Source organism: Perognathus longimembris, chromosome 2 (genome assembly GCF_023159225.1).
Source record: "Perognathus longimembris pacificus isolate PPM17 chromosome 2, ASM2315922v1, whole genome shotgun sequence".
Lineage (NCBI taxonomy): Eukaryota > Metazoa > Chordata > Mammalia > Rodentia > Heteromyidae > Perognathus > Perognathus longimembris.
This window is the reverse complement of record NC_063162.1, coordinates 139,513,467-139,536,798: the sequence shown is the minus strand read 5'-3', so window position 1 is coordinate 139,536,798 and position 23,332 is coordinate 139,513,467. Positions and strand designations below refer to the sequence as shown.

The 23,332-nt window shown below is 43.9% G+C and overlaps 1 protein-coding gene across 1 annotated transcript in view; it reads right to left on the bottom strand.

The window, feature by feature from the left end:
- The window catches only part of Lrguk (leucine rich repeats and guanylate kinase domain containing), an 87,531-nt gene that overhangs the window by 14,736 nt on the left and 49,463 nt on the right, over nucleotides 1-23,332 (bottom strand). The window contains exons 13-15 of the mRNA XM_048337707.1: nucleotides 20,653-20,766; nucleotides 19,136-19,337; nucleotides 15,813-15,908 (exon numbers count right to left, since the gene is read on the bottom strand). Of these exons, the coding sequence (XP_048193664.1) occupies nucleotides 15,813-15,908; nucleotides 19,136-19,337; nucleotides 20,653-20,766 (412 nt within the window). The remainder of the gene's footprint in view (nucleotides 1-15,812; nucleotides 15,909-19,135; nucleotides 19,338-20,652; nucleotides 20,767-23,332) is intronic.

Genomic DNA, 23,332 nt, shown 5'->3' with positions numbered 1-23,332 from the left:
AGACCTCCTCCTTTGTAATGACTTCATTAGAGTTGAACCTATCATCAGATGTTTGGGCGATGCATTTAGAATAGCCCAATTAAAGCATGCAATATTTTTTTAATGAATGAGTTTATCACGAAGTAGCAAGTTTACACTTGAAAGAGATAAGCCAGAGCAGATATATTTCAGGAGTGGTGGATATATGCTGTATAAGATCTGTATTATATAGAAAATTAAGGAAAGGAAAAGAAGAAACAATAACAATGATTGGCAGGAAAGGGGATAAATACCTTCAGGAACTTCAGTATGTAGTTTCCTGTTGCCTATATAATGAATATCTACATTTCTATAAGGCCAGCTGTGCCAAGTGTCACATTCCAAGCAGCTGGGACTACAGATGCCCTTAGCTTGGACTGACTAGGACTTACCGTTGAAGAACAACTTTTCAAAGACACAATTTCATCAGTTGCTTTCTCCAGTTTTTTTTTTGTTGTTGTTGTTGTTGCCAGTCATGGGCTTTGAACTAGGCCTGAACACTGTCCCTGGCTTCTTTTTGTTCAAGGCTAGCACTTTGCCACTTGAGCCACAGCACCACTTCTGGCCGTTTTCTGTATATATGGTGCTGGGGAATTGAACCCAGGGCTTCATGTATACAAGGCGAGCACTCTTGCCACTGGGCCATATTCCCAGCCTATCTTTCTCCATTTTTAAAATTCATTTCGCTTTCCTAGTTTCATGTTTGGAGACTGAGGATCTGCTGATCAGAGTTATAGAAGCCTGTGTTCATCTTAACTGACAAGAGGAAACCAAAATGCCTACTATGTGGACAAGTTAACTTGACAGCACTTTCCCTCTAAACAACGAGAAATCGAGAATGGACCTGATCCTGACTTTATGAATGATGATACAATGACTGAAAACAATATATAGCATTTACTGTGCACTTACTATGTGCCTGGAGTCATCTCTCAACCACTTATGATTGAGTATCACAAGGAAATTTTCAGTTACCTCCCTGGGTCACGTTTCCCTACTCTCTTCTCCAAACTATGGGGCTGCAAGCCACCAGCTTCTGAGGATTCCCGCCCCCCCCCCCCCACACTGCCCGCCAATTCTAGAAACTTCCACTTCCTGGTACCATTCTTATCATGCTTAAGTTCCTTAATTCATTCCAGGCTGTCAAAGGCTATTAAAGGATTTTCAAAGAAAAACATCTCATTTACCAAACATTTCCACCTAGTTTGAACTATTCCAGTGCATGATAAAATATATTTTGCTGATTACACATTCATAACAATGAACATTCATCAAGGCAGACATTGCTCAGGTGCTTCGCAATACACTCATTTAATTCTCACAGAAAACCTGAGGTAGGTAGTATTATTAATTATCTCCATTTCATAGGTGAGAACTTTGTAACTTGCTCAAGTTCACGTTTAGACTGGAGTTTCCAAAGATTATTTTGACTTTCAGAGTGATTTAGAACTATGAATTTCCAAGATTCTGATATTTAATCGGAAGGTCCTCAGCTTTTGCTATTCATGATTGTCCTTCCCAAATCAGCTTTAAGATTAGAGGTTAACTCTTCTAACATTACTTATCTATCATCAACACAAAAAGGGGGAAGATTTTAGGGCTGGGGATATGGCCTAGTGGCAAAAGTGCTTGCCTCATATACATGAAGCCCTGGGTTCAATTCCCCAGCACCACATATATAGAAAAGGCCAGAAGTGGCGCTGTGGCTCAAGTGGCAGAGTACTAGCCTTGAGCAAAAAGAAGCCAGGACAGTGTTCAGGCCCTGAATCCAAGGCCCAGAACTGCCCCCCCCCCAAAAAAAAGGGGAGGGGATTTTGCTCACTTCTCTGAATGCTGATCAATACAAAAAGTGATTTCTAGATTACTTAGTTCCAGTTGAACTAAGCAACTAAGTTAATTTATGGACATACTGTGGGAGACACTGCCTCAGTAATGTGGTTATTTTAAGTAGAACTTGGAGGATCTTTAATGATTACAAGATTATTTTCAACTTACTGACAGAAACACTATTAATCAAGGTTGATTGTTACTAAGCTTTATATATAAAGGCATGCTTTGCATATGGATTTTGGGAATAATCTCATCCTGAGCTCCAACATGAGAAAAAAGACATCATTGGCAACCTACCCGATCCTCATCTCAGCACAACTAAAACAAATGCATCCTGAATGTAGCCAGGTACACAGGCTTCTGAGGAAGACAGGACCAGAGCAAAGCCATGGGTGCCCAGTGTAGGGCTTTTCAAACAGCAAGCTGAAACTACACAGTAAAATCTACTTAGTGGGTTCCAACCTGCATTTGAAGGCTTAAAAATTAGCACCACAGAAAGCATCGTACTAGCCAGACACTGGTGGCTCATCCCCATAATCCTAGCTACTTAGGAAGTTGAAATCTGGGGATCATGGTTCAAAGCCAGCTCAGGCAAGAAAAATCTGTAAGACTCTTATCTCCAATCAACCACCAGAAAACTGGAAGTGGAGCAGTGGCTCCAAGTGGAAGCTTTGAGCACAAAACCTCAGGGACAGTGCCCAGGGCCTAATTTTAAGTCCTACCCCCACAATGAAACCAAGAAGGGAGGGAGGGAGGGAGGGAGGGAGGGAAGGAAGGAAGAAGGGAGGCAGGGAGGGAGGGAAGGAAGGGATAGTAACGTAAGATAAGATGGTTTCTATCCTCTATGTGAATGGATTCATTGGGTCACAGTATTATAAAATGTATTCCTAGCTATGTATCTTGGTCAAAAATGTTTTACAGCCAGTAATCTAATGAATACTAAGTGCATGCAATATTCCAGTGCTATATACTGTATTTAATAAAATAGACAGTTGGATTCTTCATAGCCAACATATAGAGCTAGCTGTAATGAATGGATCATAGATCATAAAAGGAAACTTAAATTTCATCCACTGTAGGAAATAATTCAGCATGTGTAAGACTCCCATAATGGAGCATCTAACTTTTGGAGAAGGCCTTTTGTTTCTCCACAAACCACCTCTGATTCAAGAAGTTCATTATAAAAAACTGAAATAAACCCTAAAGCTGCTACTGTCACCTGACAGCTCTTCAGTGTCCATTTGTGCATGTGTATGTGTGTGTGCGCACATGTGTGTGTATTAACTTTAATTCTATGTCTTTTTATGAATAAACATAGTCATTACAGAAAATTTTGAAATACACAAATAAGAAAATAAAAACTACTAAAACACATAGATGAGAAAATAGAAATTACTCCTGACTGCCCAGAGCTAACAGAATCATATCAACTATAACTCTTTATTCATTCTAATACAGAGAGAGAGAGAGAGAGAGAGAGAGAGTACTTTCTCTAAGATTCTATAATATGATTATAATGTCAACATCATGTTCTAGGGCAGGGTTGTATCACAGCTTCTATTTTTAAATCCTGTTTGATGATTTATTTCTAGATTTATTTCTAGATTTTACTACAAAATTTGATATGAACATTCTTACACATAGGCAATTTCCTTACGATAATTTTTGGATTCAAGCTATAGATTAGAGGTTTACAAAAGTTTAAGTCTTTGGCAGATGCTAAAAAACGCACACACACACCCCCACCCCCCGCCGCCGACCCTGAAAAGCTGTGCTGATTTACTTTCTCACTGATAACCTAGAAATTTCACCCAAATAAGCACTGACTTGTTTGGACAACTTTGTATTATGAAAAAAGGTGTATTGTTTTAATTCACAATGAGGTTAAATACTTTCTCACACCTACACACACATACCTACGGTTTTTACATCCTTTTTTTTTTTTTGGTGAAGTGCTCAATCATGCCTTTATCTTTGAGAAGTTTTGAAAGTAACTGATTTAGGTCTTTAAATATTTGAAGAAATATCTCATGCCTGGTAAATCTTTTTGTTTATTTGGACACTAGGTGCCTAGCTTCTTTTAAAAAAACAACAACAACAAACTTTATTTTATTTTTTATTTAAGTAGTTGTACAAAGGGTTTACCATCCAACATGTCAATTTATAATGGTGCCAAAAAGACCAATGAGACCAAGTGCTGGTGACTCACACCTATAATCCTTGCTATTCAGGAGACTAAGATCTCAAGATCACAGTTTGAATACAGCCCAGCTAGAAAAGTCTTTGAGACTCTTATCTCCAATTAAGAAACAAAAAGATGGAATTTAGATGTGTGGCTCCAGTGTTAGAGAGCACTAGCCTTGAAGCTGAAAAAGCTAAGGGCGAGTACCCCAATACAGACATAAAAATTATTTATATAGACATTAAGAAATCAAAACTTTTTCTTACATGAAGACAATAACCGCAGTTAAAATTTGTCACCAGAGAGAAGTTGCTTTCTTTTCTCCTCCTGTGACAGGAGAACAAACAAAATGTTCAAAATGTTGCACTGGGTCTGAGACACTAGAAACTTATACTAAAAATAGGAATACAGCCAGGCACTGGTGGCACACGCCTGTAATCCTAGCTGCTCAGGAGGCTGAGATGTGGAGTGCAGTTTGAAGCCGCCCCAAGAATAGTCTGCAAGCCTCTTTTCTCCAATTAATGGCAGGAAAAAAAAAAGGGCAACGCTGGTTAAGATGCACTGTATTCATAAATTATTGTATAATATTCCTTTGTATAACTACTTCAAGATAATAAAAAAAGCAAAACAGATAACTAAACACAATGGTTATATTTATAATTCTTAGACATGAAATAATGCCACCCTGGAAAACAGAAACCATACATATTCTACCAATATTAAAAAAAATCATTTTGGCCTTAAGTTTAGCCTTTGAATAAGGAAAGAAACAAATATTCCACTGAATAAGGAAACAAGGAAAGGAACACCAAATAAAATTCACTTTGTTGAATTAAAATTTGCTGGTAATGTCTTAAGCTGTACGTAAACTTAAAAAAAAAAAAAAAAGCTGTAAGTGAAGGAGAGGCTGAAATGGCCAGCCTTGAACAGGAAAAGCCCAGGGAGAGAGTGAGGCCCTGAGTTCAAGCCCCAACTGATGTAAATAAACAAAAACAAAACAAGAACACAGGAGGGCTGAGCATTCTTCATAGGAGACAGCAATTTGCTTAGTGCTTTTTCTGAAAACACAACTCCACATGCCTCAGAAATGGCGGCCCAGCAGGACACGAGGTGCATTATGTCTCTAAAGCTCTCCACCCAGGAGACACTGGGCCCGCTAGAGACTCCCTGGGCAGCCCACAGGTAGTGGGTGGTTATCCCAATTTCCTTCATCTCTTTTCTCTTCTCTCCTGGCCCACTGCCCATTCAAACAGTGGGTGTGACCATCCTTGAACCATGCTGTCCCAACTACTGCCATTCTTCCCACCTCCAGTACCTCTATACTTGACTCCATCCACCGTACCCCTTCCAAAAAGATGCCCCGGAGGTACATATTTCACCATTCAAGGGGCTCCTGTTGTTTTAAGATGAGGTTTCCCAAGGGGCTTCATCTGGTACAGATCCACCCAGGCCTGCAGCCTGCCCTGCTCGGGTCCTCAGGAGACTCAACACACAATTGCAGCGTCTGTCCTGCCTTCTCTCAGGAATTTCTCCTCCCCATCTGTCTGCTGAACAGTCATGCCACCTTGAAGATTCAGAAGAAGGGACTTGTCTAGGAAGGATTTCCTGGCCCTGTTGTCCTATCTGAAAAGTATTTGCATGACAACCAAGGGTAGGGAATAGCAGGTTTTCTTGTCTGTGAGATGCCAACTGCAGCTTAGCATGCCGTGGTGTCTCGATGCCCTCATTCCACAGTGTGGCCGTGAGTCTTCCTGTCTGTCCACTTGATACTTAGAGGTCTTCTTCATCTCACTATACCTAGTAGCCTGGCACATAGGAGATGCTCAATAAATGCCTATTGGGTGAATGACTTAATAAGCACAAGTTTTGGGGGGTTTAAACAAAATCATCCTATAATTTTTAGCTTGGACAAACCAGATGGATGGGAGAATAATTACATAATGTTACATAGTTATGAGAGGATTCTTGCCTTGTAAGAGGATTCCTATATCCCGGAGTTTAAATTTTTCAATTTTTTTTCCTATGGTACTTGGGGTAACCGTTGACATTCTTGCAGTTTTGTGGACACATACTTTTATACGACTCGTTTATGTATGCATTTAATCATTGGTTACATTTTTGAAATACAGAATCCCAAACGCAGGTTTAACCCATTGTCTGTACACAGAGTAATCCAAGATTCTGTTCTTAAACGTTTACAACATATTGCATTGTAGACCAACCAGCTTTACCCTGAATATTTTTTAAAATCATAGAATCAAAGATTATTCAACTTCACTCCTTTCTAGCAGTAAGAGCTGAGACAGATAAAATCAGAAGTAAACATCAGAGCTGTCAGTGGCCAGGCAGAGAAACTGATACTCAGCCATTTGTAGTCCAAAAAATAAAGCCGATGTGGAGAAAGAAATAGGAAAAATGAAGCGAGTCTTGCAGGTAGCAAGAGTCCTAAGACATGGAGTCCTGGTGATATTCAGTGACTGGTCCCCTACCTCCTCATTGGCCTGCCCCTCTCTGTCTCTGCTGCTGATTAGATTCCCTGATTAGATTCCCATAAACTGGCTTTTGTTGGAGTCTGGTCATTTGCCAGCAAAATAACAGCAATAGTATGAAGAAATAGAGGAAAACATGATTCGCCTCTATCTTCTTCCCAGTAATTCTTTTACCTGATGCAACCCAGTGGTGTTTTTGTTTTTTGTTTTTATTTTTACCTTAAGAACGGCCTGGGCCTATTTGCATGGGATTCCTATGCGAAGAGAGAAGGAATATATTTCGTTTTGACATCTATTTCCAACAAAAGCCAGTCTCGGGCAACACATGTGAAGGGGGATCTGAAGCCCCGTGCTCTCTTCCCCGAAGATCAGCACAAATGGAAATGGAAAGGTCCAGACACAGCCAGGCTCCCTTTCCCAGAGGCATGAGATGATTTTTCTAGTTCATCCGTGGTGGATGTTGCCAGGGAGGAGAAGAGAAGCCTTAAAGCCTTAAGACCTTGCTTGGGCCAGAGATGGAGGTGGTGCGGATCCCTGGATAGATGGAAAGACACCTGGCAGACGCACCAGCCTTCCAGACGGGCCTACTGTGTTGGCAGCAAGTGCCCTGGTCTTCTGCCATGCTGCCCTTCCAGGTGAGAGAAGCCCAGGAGGGCAGACAGGCTGCTTTCCGGGGACCCGGGAACAAGGTGTGTGTGTGGGGGGGGCTTCCATGTGCGGTGCCGGGACGAAGCCGCAGCCAGCACTGCTCCGACCACCAGGCTGCTCGCTCCGCTCCGGGGGAGGCTCACGCGCTGGTGCTCTGGCTGCCCCTGGCTCGTCTTCTTCCTGCCCGGCTGTCCTGCGCCTCCGCAGGCCCCCGAGGCCGAGGGGCAGCCGGGCCTGTGTCCTGGGAGGCGCCTGCCCGGTGCGGGGCTCGTTTTTCTTTGGTTTGCTGCTTGGAAGTCAGTGCGCCGCCGTCCCTGGGGCTGGGGCTTCTCAGGCCTTGGGGTTCTTTGCCGGGCTGCTGGGGGGCGCCGGTGCCCGCCTGCTCCGACGGCTCCACCGTCTTCGGAGCCCTGCCCTTGGGGTGCGGCCGGTCCCTTCTCCCCGGACGCCCCGCGGGGGCAGGGCCCAACTCCAGGGGCTCCGGACGGGCTTCATGGGTGGGTTGGGTGCCGCCGAGGCGGGCTTCGGGTTCCTGGGGTGATCCTTCACGGGTGTCTCTTTTCGGGGCTGCTCCTGGAGCTGGGCCCTTTGGAAGGAGGCTGCTCTTCTTTCTGGATGGCTGGACTTTTCTCCTTCCCTCTTCCTGGGGTTGGGGATCTCCGGGCCGGGGCTGGGTGGGGAGTGGCTCGGAAGCTTCTGGCGCCTGGGCCTGCTTGCCCTGCTGCTCCTGGGGGGCCGGGGGCGGCCCGGGGGGCCGGGGATCGGGCTGAGGAGGGCGCGCCCCCTGCGCGGCTTTCTTGGGGCTTCCAAGCCGCGCGTTCCTCGGGCGCGCTGGTCCTCTGGAGGTCTCTCTTTGGATGGGGAATTTTTTCCCCCCAGCTCCCTTCTGCGGTGGGGCGGGCTCCGGGTGGCCGGGTGCCGCCTGCAGCCCCGGCATCTTCCCTCTGGAGGGACGCTCAGCCCCGGGAGCCTGCCTTTCCCGGGCGGGCTTGGCCTCGGCCTGCGCGCCCGAGCCCGACGCGCTCCGGGGCGGCTGCGGCTCGATGCGAGGCAGGTGGACCGGGGGAGCCTCCTCCTCCCGGGCGGGGTGGGGGGCTTGGTCCTGGGTCGGGGGGCTGATTGGAGGGAGCTTCACCTCGCTGCCTTTCTCCTCCGGGACCTGCTGAGGGCTGCGGGCCTCCGGAGCGCCCGGCTTCGGGGCTGGCTTGGCGTGGGGCGGGCTGATGGGTGGAAGCTTGCCGGCGTGGCCTTCCTGAGTGGGCCGGGGCCTGGGGGAGGGCGTCGGGGCCGGGTCGGAGCCGGGCCCCGAGGCGGCCTCTTCCCGGCTGGGGGACGGGAGCTTGGGCGTGGGCCTCCGGCTCTGCAGCGGGGCCAGCGTCTGCGGCTGGGGCAGCCGGGTGGGCGCCAGCCGGCTCCGGGGCGGCAGGGGCGCGGGCTGGTCGGGGGCCTGGGCCTGCCCCGCGCTCGCGGCTGCGTCCTGGGGCGGGGGCGGCTGTGGGTAGGGCGTGCCCGCCCTGGCAGCTTCTGCTTTGGTGGTCTCGGTTCTCGGAGGCGGCGGCTGAGCGTCCGGTTGGGGAGGCTCTGCGGGCCGGTGGCCTGGGGGTGCGGTGGCCTTGGTGTCCACATCGGGGACTTTCTGGGGGCCGGGTGAAGTTGGCTCCGACGCCGGAGGCCCCCCTGGGGCTCCCTGGGCCTCCCCGGACTCGGCATCCCGGGCTGGCTGGGGGCTGGGGCGGGGAGCCTCGGACGCGGCGAGGGCGGAGACCGGCCCCACGCCACCGACTTCCGGCTCAGGCGGCCGGGCCTCCTCTTCGGGGCCGCCTGGCTTCGCGGCCACTGGCCTGGGAGAAGGCCGGGACGGCGGGGCACCCCCTTCCTTCCCGGTCAGGGGTGGGTCTTGGCCCTGCTGAGGAGGTTGCTGGGGCAGCTCCGAGTCCAGGCGGCTGGTGGAAGGAGGCCGTTTCCCGTGGGCTCCTTCCTCGGGAGTCAGCTCGGGGTCCTGGGTCTCGGGGACCTGTGCCTGGATCTGCGCCCCAGAGAGGTGATCTCTTATCTGGCCATCGGATTGCAGTTTTGCCAAACGCCTGGGGGAGGGGACCAGGTGTGCTGGTACCCCAGAGGCGGTCTTCTTGCTAGAGGATGTTCCTGCTTTGATATAAAAACAAGTTAGCTCCAAATGGTCTTCACAGTCTAGAAAGTAAGAACAACAAGAACAACAAAAACCTCCTTCCCTTTGGGGGTGCAGAGAGACACCCTTGAAAAAGAATCCAATGACATAAACAGAGGAGCACCAGATTTACACTCCTTGGGAACACTGTCTACCATTCTCTTATTTAATAGAATTTAGGTCCATTTTAGCCCAACAAAAACATGGAGGCTCATGAAAACACATAAAGAGGCTGAACCACAGAGCCAAGTTTAGGAGTTAACCTTTTTCAATGTGATGAGATGTTAATAAGCTTTCTCCCTTAGAGCCACACACAGGGTGGATCTCAAGGCTGACGAGGCCCCACTGGCTCCCTGGCTTAGGGGAGAGTCCCTGAGGTAAGCTCCCAGTGCTGCGAGGAGCGTGTTTACCCACATAGCCAGGGCCCTGAAGCTAGCTCAGCAAGTGATGAATGGCAGAAGCAAGGGAAGAAAGGCTCTGTGGAAATGGTCATGGTCTGAGAACATGGTCTGAGAAGCAGCTCTCCTACCCACACTGTGTCCCCTGGTTTCCTGCCAAGCCCGCCCTGGCTTCAATCACGGCTGTCAGAGGTGGCCAGCAAGGCTGGTTCTACAGAGAGGGGGTTGCTCCTTCCAGTCACCACCAGAGCAAATCCGTGGGGCAACTACGCTCTCCCAGCAGGTACTTGCTTAGGATGGAAAGCTGATCTCATCTAAAGGCCGAGACCTCATCTTAACCTGGCCCTGAGGACAAGGTACTGGAATGCAGAGGGGTCGGAGGGGACGACTCCAGTCTGGAACATCCTAGAAGAAACGTTGAGGGAGACTTGATACTCATAGGCCCAGAAATAAATGAGATGTCTATCTGAGGTGAACCCGGAGGGGTCCATCCCCAACAGCACCCCTGCCCTGGGCATACTTACTTCCTCCCAGGAGCCAGCTGGGCCTGTGCTCTCTGGGCTCACCCTGAGCCTCCTTGTCTGGGCCTCCTTTGTATCTGGTCAAATCAGATGTCCCTGCCATCATTTGACTGGGAGGGGACCAGGCAGCACAAGGAGAAGCCTCTCTTGCTAAGGTTTTTAAAAATTATTGTCCTAGCTTACCACAAGTACAAAGTAAGAATACTTTAGACAAGGCAAATTAAAATGTAAAACAGCGAGAAAACAAAAACAGGCAAACCCACGGAGAACAGAAAGTAGATTAGAGAGGTTACTGGGGAGAGGGGGGAGTCATTGTTTAAGGGGTTCACACTTTATGTTTTGAGTAATATAAATTTTGGAAATAGACAGGAGTGATAGTTACACAACAATGGGAATGCAATGTTGCTGAATTCTATGTTCAATGTGGATAAAATTGCATACACATGCACATACATGCACAAGCACAATACACACATATATGCACACAGATAAATATATGTTTTGCCACAATTCAAAAAGAAGAAAATTCAAGAACTGTGAAACCCAATGCTGATGCTTCCTTTCTTCCCTCTGTAGTCAGATAGAATTTCCCCTACTTCTATGATTTTATAATTTACACAGTTTGGCAAATGATGTTAAGCCCTTTATTAATTGTAAGGGCACCATGTATTGGCTGGTAAATTGATCCTCTTTCCTCTGTTTGACTCATCATTACCCTTATTATTTTCCTCTTAGTATCAGAATTCTCAATAATATAATTTCATAATCTTTATAGCAAGAACTCAGAGTATTATTTTTATTAGTTCATCTTTCTAAAAGCCTTATTAGAAGCACTTACTGAAACAGGAAGTCTAGAGACCAATGGAAGGAAAAGACATACTGAACTGCAATATAGTAAGTTTTTTCTTACTTTAAAAAAACTTATCATTTACTCAGGTTTCTTGAAATCTTCATGCTTTAGAAACAAATGTTACTTGAATTACTCTAGGGAAAAAATAAGATCATTCCATACCTAAATTGGGATATATATATATATATATATATATATATATATTAGTTAGTGGCATAACTGATGACTGCAAGAGCTTATCATCACTCTGTACCAAGGTATTATTTTATGCATCCATTAAATGAAAATTCAACTAAGTCCACTGGTGGGAGGCTCCCATTTCTGGGTCAAACCTTCTGGACCCTGTACTAACAAGTGGTAGAGCTTCAGCTTACTTTTGGCTTTCTGTTTTACTCTTTTTGTGAAGAATAGAAATTATCACTGCATTCCCAGTTACAGGATAGCAACACACAATTACTGAAGATAATGTTATATAGTATTACTCCAAATATTTGGAAATTATCTTCAGTTTGCAGTGACACAAGATTATCTCTTTTAGGAAGACAATGTGGTTGCCCAGAGGATTTGTGTTTGTACTGAAGCCTAAGCACACTGATAATCTAATGCAACTGAGGGAAGAGCCTCAGCTCTGGAAAGCTAGATGGATTCTAATAAAGTCCCAAAATATTATACAGAGGAGTCCTCCCTCCTCCTCCTCCTCCTCCTCCTCCTCCTCCTCCTCCTCCTCCTCCTCCTCCTCCTCCTCTTCCTCCTCTTCTTCTTCTCACTGTTCGTTAGTATTTATGTTCAAGCTAGGCTGAGGTAGGTACTCTACCACTTGAGCCACAGATCTACTTCCAGCATTTTTGGGGGGTGGCTAATTGGAGAAAAGAGTCTCATAAACTTTCCTACCTGTTCTGGTTTGGAACCACAATCCTCATATCTCAACTCCTGAGTAGCTAGGATTGCAGGTGTGAGCCACTAGAACCTGGCTTCTTTCCTTCTTTCTTTCTTTCTTTCTTTCTTTTTCTTTTTCTTAGAAAATGACTTTATTCCAGGCTAAAGATTATTGGTTAGATTTAGAATAGATAAGTAAGGTTTTTACATTTCCAGACCGGTTTTCTAACTGTTCAGCTCAACCATTCATAAAAACCTTAAATTACATTAAAATTTTCACATCAATTTCTTCCTTTTAATAGCTCATTTGTTTAAAAAAATTATTTCCCCTAAATTAAAATGTTTTTTTTTAACTTCTAGGGGTCTCACTTGTTTAACATTTAGATAAATATATCTAAACTGCAGACCTTTAAAGTCAGAGTGACCCAGCTCAGATCACAGACACCGGTGAGGCAGCCAGTCAAATGCAGGCCACTGGCACTCCTGGGGTAAAATTCTAATGAGCCCCTCTCTCAGGAGGTCTTGACATTTCCTGTAAGCAATTCTTATCGGGCTCTGTCCTCCTGCACTGAACCTATAAATGCCCAGTCCATGCTCCTTGGCAAAAACTTCACAGTCCTAAAATTTAGAGGGGCCATTGGCTCAACCTCGAGTCATTAGAGATACCATAAAAGCTTATTAGGAAAGACTGTGCGCATTAGAATTTTAAGTGCTCGCTTGTATACTATCTGCCTCTACCATGTCACATTATGTGCAAGTTTACATTAGGCATCAACTGGAAGGGGGAAAAAAGTAATTCCCTCTGCAAATCAACTGTGTAAGTAAGACAAAGTGTTTGGCTTAAGAGAACACAATCTTTTCCAAAATACTAAACCTGCCAGAAAAGCAAAGGTCCGTTGAGGCTAGTAATAATGATATATGAAATGTAATTATGTCCAATCTACTTTTTCAAACTTGAATTCTATTAGTCAATAACTGAATGGCTCACTTGTAGTCATTAAGTGTATCTGAGAGTAAGAACATTTTTATAAATTCTGTAATTCATGCCTTTCATTAAATCAGATAGGCCTAACCTAATTATTCTAAATAAATAAAGGTTTATTATACCCGTTAAAAATAGGAGTACATTTTCCTATGCATACATTATCTGGTCTATTAATTTGCCAAGTGGCAACTGCACCAAATAGTCAGTATCACTGGTTACTGTAGAATAAGGACAGGCACAGAATCCCAGGTGGGTCCTTCTTGCTGGGGACCATCTTTACCATGCTCCTCTTCAGAGGCACAAATACAGAAACGCACATTTCTCAGCTACTCAGAACCGGTCAGACTCAGGGGACTGGTGTGTGTTTCTCCAAACCCACAAGAGGCTGGTGTGGCAGCCAGCACACCAATTTATTAATTTACAGTGGGAGATGGGTTCAGCTCAGGGATCGGGGCGGGTTGTTCTCACGTAAGGTGGGGCTTCCCACAGGAGCAGGTCTACCCAGGGGACCAAATTAAAGATCAGAAGGTCGCCTGGATAGCAAAGAATGCACACAGAGAGAGCCAGATTTCCTCAAGAGAAGGTTCTGTGGAGCTCTGGCAGCCTCGTGAGACAGACTACACTACACTACTCAAGAATCGTGGCTTTCTCAAGAGCCAGTGTCTGCTGTGGAGGCTCACACCAGGACCGGATAGGAACACTGGCTCCTAATTTAGCGCCCACCTTCCTTTGTAGCGAACAGCAGCCCTCCACTGACGCCAGTGTGACAGGTTGAGTCACCTTTAGGGTTTCCCAGTTGGCAGGTCATACCCTTGAGAACTGTATCTTCCAAGAGACACACACAGAAGAAAATTCTCAGCCATAATCTGCTGAGATCTGGGGGTTACCTTTTACTTTCTCTATTGTCAGCTACCATCTTGACTTTTTTCCACAGTGCCATGGACACTCGGCTGGGGAAAGTGTACACAATTGCAAAATGGCACAATTGGTTTGAACTCTGGCAAAATTGCAACCTGACCTCGCTCCATCTGCCAGAATACAACTGAAGGCCAACAAAATCACAGCTGGGCAAAGTGACACCAATGCCTCAGCGCAAGGCCACACCACATCTACAAAGCAGCAGGGGCTATGGGTAAATGTTTTGGAATGTGGAATATGTGAATGGAGTTCAGTCCACTGAGGAAATGTTAAAAAAAATCTTCTACATAATACGCAGTTAGCCATTTGGACCACTTTAAGAGTACCATCCAGTGTATTAAGCACATTCACAATGTTATGCAACCATCACCACCATCCATTTCCGGAATTCTTCATCTTCTCAGACTCTGTGCTCAGGAAACACTCACACTCCATTCTCCCTTCCCTTAGCCTCTGGCCATCACTCTTCTACTTTCTGTCTCTATGAATTTGACTATATGAAGCATGTCACATAAATGCAATTGTACAGTGGCTGCTCATTGAGACAAGCTTATTTTGTTTACAATGTCTTCAAGGTTTATTCAGACTATAGCACGTGTGAAGATTCCCTTCCTTTTAAAGACTGAGTAACATTTCATTGTATGTATATACACATTCATGTGACCATTAGGTTGCTCCAGCCTTTTGCTAATGTAACTAATTCATGAACTTAGGTATATAATGATCTCTTCAAAATGTTGCTTTCAATTCTTGGGGGGGTATACATACTGAGAAGTATCTATATCATATGGGACCTATTTTAAATTTTGTTGAGGAATTCACAGACTGTTTTCCATAGCAGCTATGATCTTTTACATTCCTACTAATAGTTTCACATTTCTCCACATCCTTACTAATACTGTGTGTGTGTTTGTGTGTGTGTGTGTGAGAGAGAGAGACAGAGAGAGAGTATGTATGTCTTGGTACTAGTACTAATACTGTGTGTGTTTGTGTGTGTGTGTGTGTGTGTGTGTGAGAGAGAGAGAGAGAGAGAGAGAGAGAGAGAGAGAGAGAGAGAGAGAGAGAGAGAAAGAGAGAGTATGTCTTGGTACTAGTACCTGAACTCATGGGCTCAACATTTTTGGCTTTCTTGCTCCTGGCTGGTGCTTTACTACTTGAACCACTCTCCAGTCTAACTTTGTTGCCAGTTAATTGGAGAAAGCAGCTTAAGCACTTTTCTGCCAGGGCTGGTTTCAAGCCAAGATCCAGGTCTCAGCCTCTCTAAGTAGGTAGTATTCCAGGCGTGAGCCAATAGTGCCTGGCTTTGATAATTTTTTATTTTTGTTATCCCAATGGGTCTGAGGCTCATAGGGGGAGCCTTTCACATTCATCTAAAGTCAGTTCTGTACTAACATGCTAAGGCTTTAGAATTCCCAGATTCCAGGGAGAAGCTCGCTTCTAAAGTCTCCATCACTTGCTGCTCATGACCCAGAAGACAGGAGCAGAGCAGCAGGGCTGGGACTGGGATAACATGCTCTGGCTACTGTTCTTTCTGCTGTGCTTGTAATGCAACATTTTGAGGGTTGGGGCAGTTTGAAGGAAAAAGAAAAGAAAATTCTTGACATTCTTGGACAAAATATAAGCCTCGTGAGGACAACACCTCAACCCCATACGAGAATTAAACTTCTGGAAGTCTGGGTTCTGAATCATGAGATCAACCCTTACCTATTGTCTACTTCCAAGTATCCCAAAGTCCCCGAAGCCCAGATCCCTAAATTCTATTAAGTTGCAAGTTAAGAGGGACGAACAATCACGCGGACAAATGACAGGCATTGGAGTGTTAGAGCCAGCTGTATCCTGAGAGACAAGCACCCAAGTAATAACAGATCTTTCTTATTTCATTAAAAAAATACACAAACAAGAATCTGGTACACAGGAGCTAGTATAGTACCTGCAGTTGGTGCTAACATGTTGGCAGGTTCCTCGGTCAATCCCAGGTAGCCTCTGATGAGCTGACTCAGCTTTTGGTAGGCAGCGTCCAGATCATCTTCAGTAAAGGAGAGAGCACATTAATGTCACGGGATCCTATCAGCTTCAGTCGGTGTTCAACTGCTGAGTGTTTCGATTTCATCAACATTTAATATCATGAATACTGTGATAGGCCGAATTCCAAGAAGACCCTAAGTGTGGGCTGAACTTACGGAAGTAATCAGAGATCATGTCTGTGATTACATAACATCTATGGCAAAGGGATTTTTTTTATGGATTCATGTATTGAATAAGTTTAATAAACAGATAAGCAATGATATAATAGGCAAATACAAATATTATGAGGATTTTAGATTTTTTAAGAGTAAATTCTTATTCATTAAGAATAAAATACTGAGAAGTGGTGCTGTGGCTCAAGTGGCAGAGTGCTAGCCTTGAGCAAAAAGAAGCCAGGGACAGTGCTCAGGCCCTGAGTCCAAGCCCCATGACTGGCCAAAAAAAAGAATAAAATACTGTTATTTTCCTGAAATATAGAGCGGGATTTCAACAAAACTTAATAAAGTAAGGCACAATGTTTAATAAGGCAAAATTTACATAGTTAATAAATGATTACAATGTTTGATGTCTTGGAGGGGGTAGGAAGTATGCTAGTTTAAATATTCTTTTAAAGGAATTTACCATTATAAAGTAACATTTAAATTTGATACAATAAACTATATTTTATCTAGAAAATAAAACTTCATTCTTGAATTATATTGCTGAATTACACTATTTTTTAATGTTAGGCTTTAATTATATACCTAATTCAAAAGGTTTTGAATATAGAAATTAAGAAATCAGATCACAGTCATCTGACCAAAGTGAAAGTAAAATGCATTTTCAGCATCCTCTATTGATACTTTGAAGTCCCAAGCTTTATGAATAAAGTTAAAATACTGGTTATTCTAAGGGTTTTTCCTATTACATTTTTGTTTATCGCAAATACAAAATGGGATCAGAATGCACCAAACTTCAACATAAGTCTCAAACTACTGTAAAGTGACTGTTGAGCATAATACTCATTCTCAGTAACACATCAAGGTTAATCATTATGATCAGCAAAGCTGACTGGAGATGCAGCTCAAGTGTAGAATGCTACTCAGGAGCAAAATTTGTGAAGGGATTCTTTTATATCAGTTATAGACAAATTAAAGAATGTCTTAATGTTTTCAATACCAGGTGATATCTGAAAAAAAAAAGCAGTTTTATCTAATTTATCCATAACCAAAGGAAAATGGATTTTTTTTTTTTTTTGGCCAGTCCTGGGCCTTGGACTCAGGGCCTGAGCACCATCCCTGGCTTCTTCCCGCTCAAGGCTAGCACTCTGCCACCTGAGCCACAGCGCCCCTTCTAGCCGTTTTCCATATATGTGGTGCTGGGGAATCGAACCTAGAGCTTCATGTGTAGGAGGCAAGCACTCTTGCCACTAGGCCATATTCCCAGACCCGAAAAGGGATTTTTTGAAGAGGGAATTAAAGTTGTGAATGAGTTTGAGCTTGTCAAAGAGATTATCTAGGTGGGTCCACTTAATCCTATGAGTCTCACAAAAGGAGAGTTTCCCCCCCAGTCGGCACAGAAGAGCAAGTCAGAGCCTCAAAGAGCACAAAGGATTCAGCGTGCTGTTGTTGGCTAGAAGATGGTGGAGGGTCATGTGGATAAGACATGAAAGAAAATTCCAGGAGCAATCCTTGGCAAACAGCCAACTTAGGAAACAGGGATATCAGCCCTAAAACCACAATGAAAGTGCATTCTGCCAACAAGATAAATTTGGGAGTAGAGCTTCCCTCCCCAACCTTCAGACAAGCCAGCTCGCACCTCACTCTCAGTCCCCTGAGACCGTGTACAAAGCACCCAGCCAAGCCAGACCCCCATCTCAACCTGGGTGCCCCATAACCTAATGAATGGGTATTGTTTTAAGCTGCCAAGTGCAAGCATTTCCATGAAACCAGAAAACCACTATGAATGTGTTACTATGTTAACATGCTTCAGAGATCAAATACTATTATGTTGAACCACATATAATTGTTTGCACAGGTCAAAGAGTTGAATCTTGAACTGGGCAGCAGTGGCTCAGGCCTATAATCTTAGCTACTCAGGTGGCTGAGATCTGAGGATTGCAGTTCCAAGCCAGGCTGGGCAGGAAAGTCTATGGGACTCTTATCTCCAAAACACTATTCAGGAAAAGGCAGAATTAAGTGTTGTGGCTCAAGTGGTAGAGTGCTAGCCTTGACCATAAAGAGGTTCAGGGACAGCATCAAGGCCTGAGTTCAAGCCCCAAGGTCAGCAAAAAAGAAAAAGTTGAATATCAGTAATTTTAGGGGCTGGGAATATGGCCTAGTGGTAGAGTGCTTGCCTCATATACTTGAAGGCCGAGGTTCGATTCCTCAGCACCACATATATAGAAAAAGCCAGAATTGGCGCTGTGGCTCAAGTGGGCAGAGTGCTAGCCTTGAGCAAAAAGAAGCCAGGGACAGTGCTCAGGTCCTGAGTCCCACGCTCTAGCACTGGCCAAAAATTTTTTTTAAAAATTCATACGATGAATTTTTAATGTCCATAAAAGGTAATAACTGTGGTGAGATTCTTCCACAGATACTTTTCTGTAGTTTGAGAAATACAATTACATAACTCTTTTTAAAAATGTAAACAATAGTCATATTACATCTATGGCTGTGAAGCTGGCTTTTTGTAGTAACAGAATGACTTGGAGATTTTTCCCTCATATCTACACAGAATAGAGTGTTTCTTTATTTCTTTTCATGGATTTTAAAATACACAAATTTCTAAAGTTCAGTAAATTCTCCCTCAGATAACTGCTCCAAGTCAGTGTCCATTTCTAAGAGTGTTTTTGAAAATGTTCATTTTAGATATTTTCATGATCATGACAATTTTAGCAGTTTGGTTTTTAACCTAAGTGTAGATTATGATAAAAACCAAGTTTCATATAATTTAAAATGTATCTTTGAAATTACATATTATCTAACTTTGTTTTCACAATGTCCCCTAAGGAAACCTATTTGAGGCCCATTTCACACCAAATCATGTTATAGAGAAAATGAGGATAATACTCTGATTAAAATAGCTGAAACTCAGGTCTTTTGAATTCTTACCCAATTTTGCACCTTTTATTTCTTTTGTGATTCACTGTGTCAATACAACTTTTCCCAAAGGATTTTTTCCTCATGACACAAACTTCTAATCCAGTGACCTGACATACCAAAAAGTAAAACTTTGGTGAATACTACTGACCTGCATTGATTACGGCATCAAAATATCCTGGAAATTTGTGATTAATTTTAATATAAAGGTCCACTCTGGAGACAGCAAATTCAATTTCTGCACGACTGAATAATCCTTTTCTCCGCAGGTATCCCTCATATTTTTCCTTGTTCATGGGCACCACCAAGATATATCGTGGCTCAAAGTAAGAATATTTCAAACTTCTTACACCCTAGGCATTTAAAGAAATGAAAAAACGTTGGAAACAGAGACAAGATTTAGAGACCATAATCACTGTTGAAAATTTTATCCGTAGAACTATCCACTATTTTCTAATGACTATTTCAGGGCTAGATTACTTTATTTCTTATCATCAAATATTAAAGTATCATTGGAAATATTAGAATTCATTCCACCTGGTTGTTCTCTAATTAATCATTCTAATGAATATGTCTGCTAAAAAAGAAAATCACTAGATTTTAACATTGGTACATTCACTGCAGTTCTGCTACTTTATTACAGAAAAGCAATTTCAATTCTATTATTTCAGATGGTTTTCTTGGAGCATCGGGTTACAGAGATCTCACCAAGCAGAAAGGGTTCCTTCCTTACTCCTGTCGCCTTGGCCCCCTTTCTGTTCCTAAGCGAGCAGCCTGGGTGTGCTAGAACCAGTGATACCTCACAGCCAGAGCCAGAAAGGCCAAGCTCATGAATCTATTAACCTGGCAATTGTAGGCTAAAGCAGTACCAGGTACTGGTCTGCGAACCAGGAAAGCTTGGTTGTAACCACAGCTCTACAATTCCTATGGACTCTGCTGAAATCACCAGGCTCTCTGGGTATCCTTTTCCTCCTGGGAGGAAGTAAAAGAATGATTCTGGCCTCTAAAGCTCACTCCATCTCAGTTCTATCATCAATTCAACTCCAATTCAAAGTCTTCCTTTTAAAAATTCAATAGGGTGGGGTGGGGCATGGTTCATGACTGCAATCATAAGCCAGCATGGGCAGTAAGTAAAATCCAGGAGACTCTTATCTTCAATTAACCATGAAAACATGGAAGTAGAGAGAAAGCTCCTGAAAAGTTATTCAAGTGTCAGAAATATAAAAGTATTGCGTCCAGTGAGCAACTGGAGTCAATTGACACCGATGGCCACACATCTCCCAGGAAAAGAAGAAACAATGCTCTCAGGGCCTTTCCCTGGCCCAGGGAGACATGGAAGCAGCTCTAGCATTACCTAACATCACTTCCTACAAAACAGAGGCCAGGCTGTGGAGAGAAAAAGGATCATTTAGTGAGGAAGCAAAAGAAAATGAATCTTGAATTGCAGTTTGACTTATACTGTATATGTAATTTCTTGGACTGTGATCTAATTAACTTTTCACATCTGGCATTCCCCATACTAATTATAAACTTAATAACTCACACTTGAGTATGCAATTCTCTTGTGCCTAGTAGTGTGACCAGGTATTCCAGGCAAGTCTCTTTCTGATCACACATGGCAGACCACAACACACACACACACACTCCTGATAAATGAAAAACACTTACTTCTATTTCCATATGAATACAGCTTGCCAACCCATCTCTTGCAATACCTTCCACGGTGTCTCTATTTAATCCGTAACTATGATTACCATAATTAAATGTCAGAATGAATTTCCCCTGGAATTTGAAAAATCACAAAGATTTTTATATAACCACGGCCCTGATGGAATCTAAGTAAGTAAAATCAGTTGATGTCTTATTTTTAAACAATGCCATAAAACTTAAAGATAGTAGCCACTATGTAAGAAGCACAAAATGGCAATGAGGTTGTGGAATTTAACAGCAAACTGTGGTGGGAGAGACTTGTTCAGAATTATCAGCTTACCAAAAAAAAAAAAAATCAGTGTTCAGAAATAATCTATGGAAAGAATGCTAGAGGAGGGATAAAGACGGAAGCTTATGGTAGAACGGACCATTTTGCTTTCTTACTCACTTCCTGTCAAATCGACACTACAACCTCCATTACTGAAGGAGCAAAGCTATTAGCTTGTTCTGTGCCTCAGTCCTTTCAGCTCTGCCAGAAGCCCAAGTAGTCAGACAAGTCTCCCACTCCCCAAAGCCTTGAGTTTCAAGATAAGCCATGAATGATGGGAAATTCCTAAAGGCTTCAAATTACAGGGACATCCTAAAAGGTTTGAAAAATGGACCCATCCTGTTTTTTCCTCATAAAGACAGCTTCTTATTGAAACGGCCCCAAACGTTATTTAATGGAATTGTTGCCTGCTGCATAGCTATTTGGACTATAAATACCCGTATTCACAGTCTGTAATCTGGAAGTTCAGTTCTTCCAACAGCTGTACTCCCTTGCCAGAAATGAAAGTAAAAACACATCTCTCAAATTCTTCATGACTTTGCCTTTGATAATGTTATACTTATGATGCCATTCCCTCCCTTCTCCTCTAACTAGGAGCAGAAAGAATAAAAATGTGGGTGACCTTGTAAGTGTGACTTCTCATATGCCTGTCTTTGAAATAAATAATGAAAGCCCTCAAGGTTGCTTTGATTTCCTTCAAATGGCAGCAACATCATTAAGAACAGCAGGAGCGGAGCGGAGGGTCAGCTGCTAGCCTCCGGGCTCCAGATGTTGGTGTGTGCTCTCTGCCAGAGGCAAGGTGTTGGGCAGGAGTCACACAATGTCTCTGGAGGTTGGTCACACAATGTCTCTGGAGACCTAGCCATCTGCTGAGGATGATGAGGAAAATACACACACACACACACACACACACACACACACACCCTCCTTAGTCAGGACAAGTTTTTGTTACATCTTCCGAGTTAAAACCTGGTAACAGATATACCAAATCTTTATTCTGGCAATGGCATGCATACTCTTTTTGTTATTGGGGTGGGAGGTGTACTGTAACTCCTTTCCATACACATCTACCTTTCTACATAATTATCTATCTCTGTGATATTTATGTAAGTAGACATCTGGTTCTCAGACATGCATGCGTGTGTGTGTGTGTGTGTGTGTTTATACGGCTACCTGTGTAGTGATTAATTTTATCTGTTAACTTGAAGCATGCACTGGGTAACATTAACATTTAAGCTGGTGATCAGCGCTGCGTGCTGCTGAGTGGCTCTCGCTGATAGTCACAGCTACTCAGGAAGCTGAGGCCTGGAGGATGACACAAAGCCATCCTAGGCAGAAAACGTCCCTGGGACCCTATCTCCAATAACTGGCAGCATGCTGCACTGAAGGCACGGCTCATAGAGTAGACTACTAGCTATGGGCAGAAAGGCCCAGCCAGAGCATGAAGCCCCTAGTTGAAACCCTGGTATGGGCATGGCATTAAATGAACTAAAACAAACCACCAAGGAAGGTAATAGCCCTTCACATGTGGATGGACCTCATGCAGTCAGTTGAAGGCCTCACAGTACAAGCAGGTGAGACTTTGGGCTCCATCTACACCACCACCTCCCCTTTGGCCTCTAGGCTGCCTCAACCCACACTGAAGATTCATACACATGTGATAGATCCTATAATATATATTGTACGCTGAGTTACTGTGCATCCAAGTATTTTCTTCTGTGGAGCTTAAGAAGATTTTCTGAAAGGATATAAGGTTGGGAGAAACCTTTTACTTTCTAGACAGGGAGACTCATCTGGTCGTACTCTCTATCCTAGCCATTTCATTTCCTCCAGAGAGGGGCAACTGCAATGGGTAAGCGATTATCTGTGAGCTATAAAAAGGGACGCGTGTCTGAGGACACATGTGGTGGGGAGCTGTGAGTTCGGAGGAGGCTTTTGGATGTGGGAGGGTGTTGAACCTATCCCAGCAGGTAGGTGTGACTCTCCACAGTAGGTGGACTGCCAGAGGGGCTGGGCTGCCTGGGTGGGCGTTGTACGTATGGAAGAGTATTCCATGTGCAGATGGATGTGTATGTAGGAGTGACTGGCAATCATGACTAATGTGTGGTGAATTTATAATCCCTGGATGTATCTCTCATGAGACTGTCTCACACGAAAGAAAAAGAGATCCGAGGCAAAATTCAAGATAAAGAAAATTACACGATGTTGAAGTAATACATGTTAGCAGAAAGAATGCTTCTCAAGGAGTTGTGAAGAGGGAGTCAAACTCTGAGGTTTAATATAGCACAGCAGTACAGTGATTTATCAGAATGGAAACGGAGCACTTGCTTACAGGCCCGCTAAGGCCTGGGGCGTGAGGGGAGCCAGAGG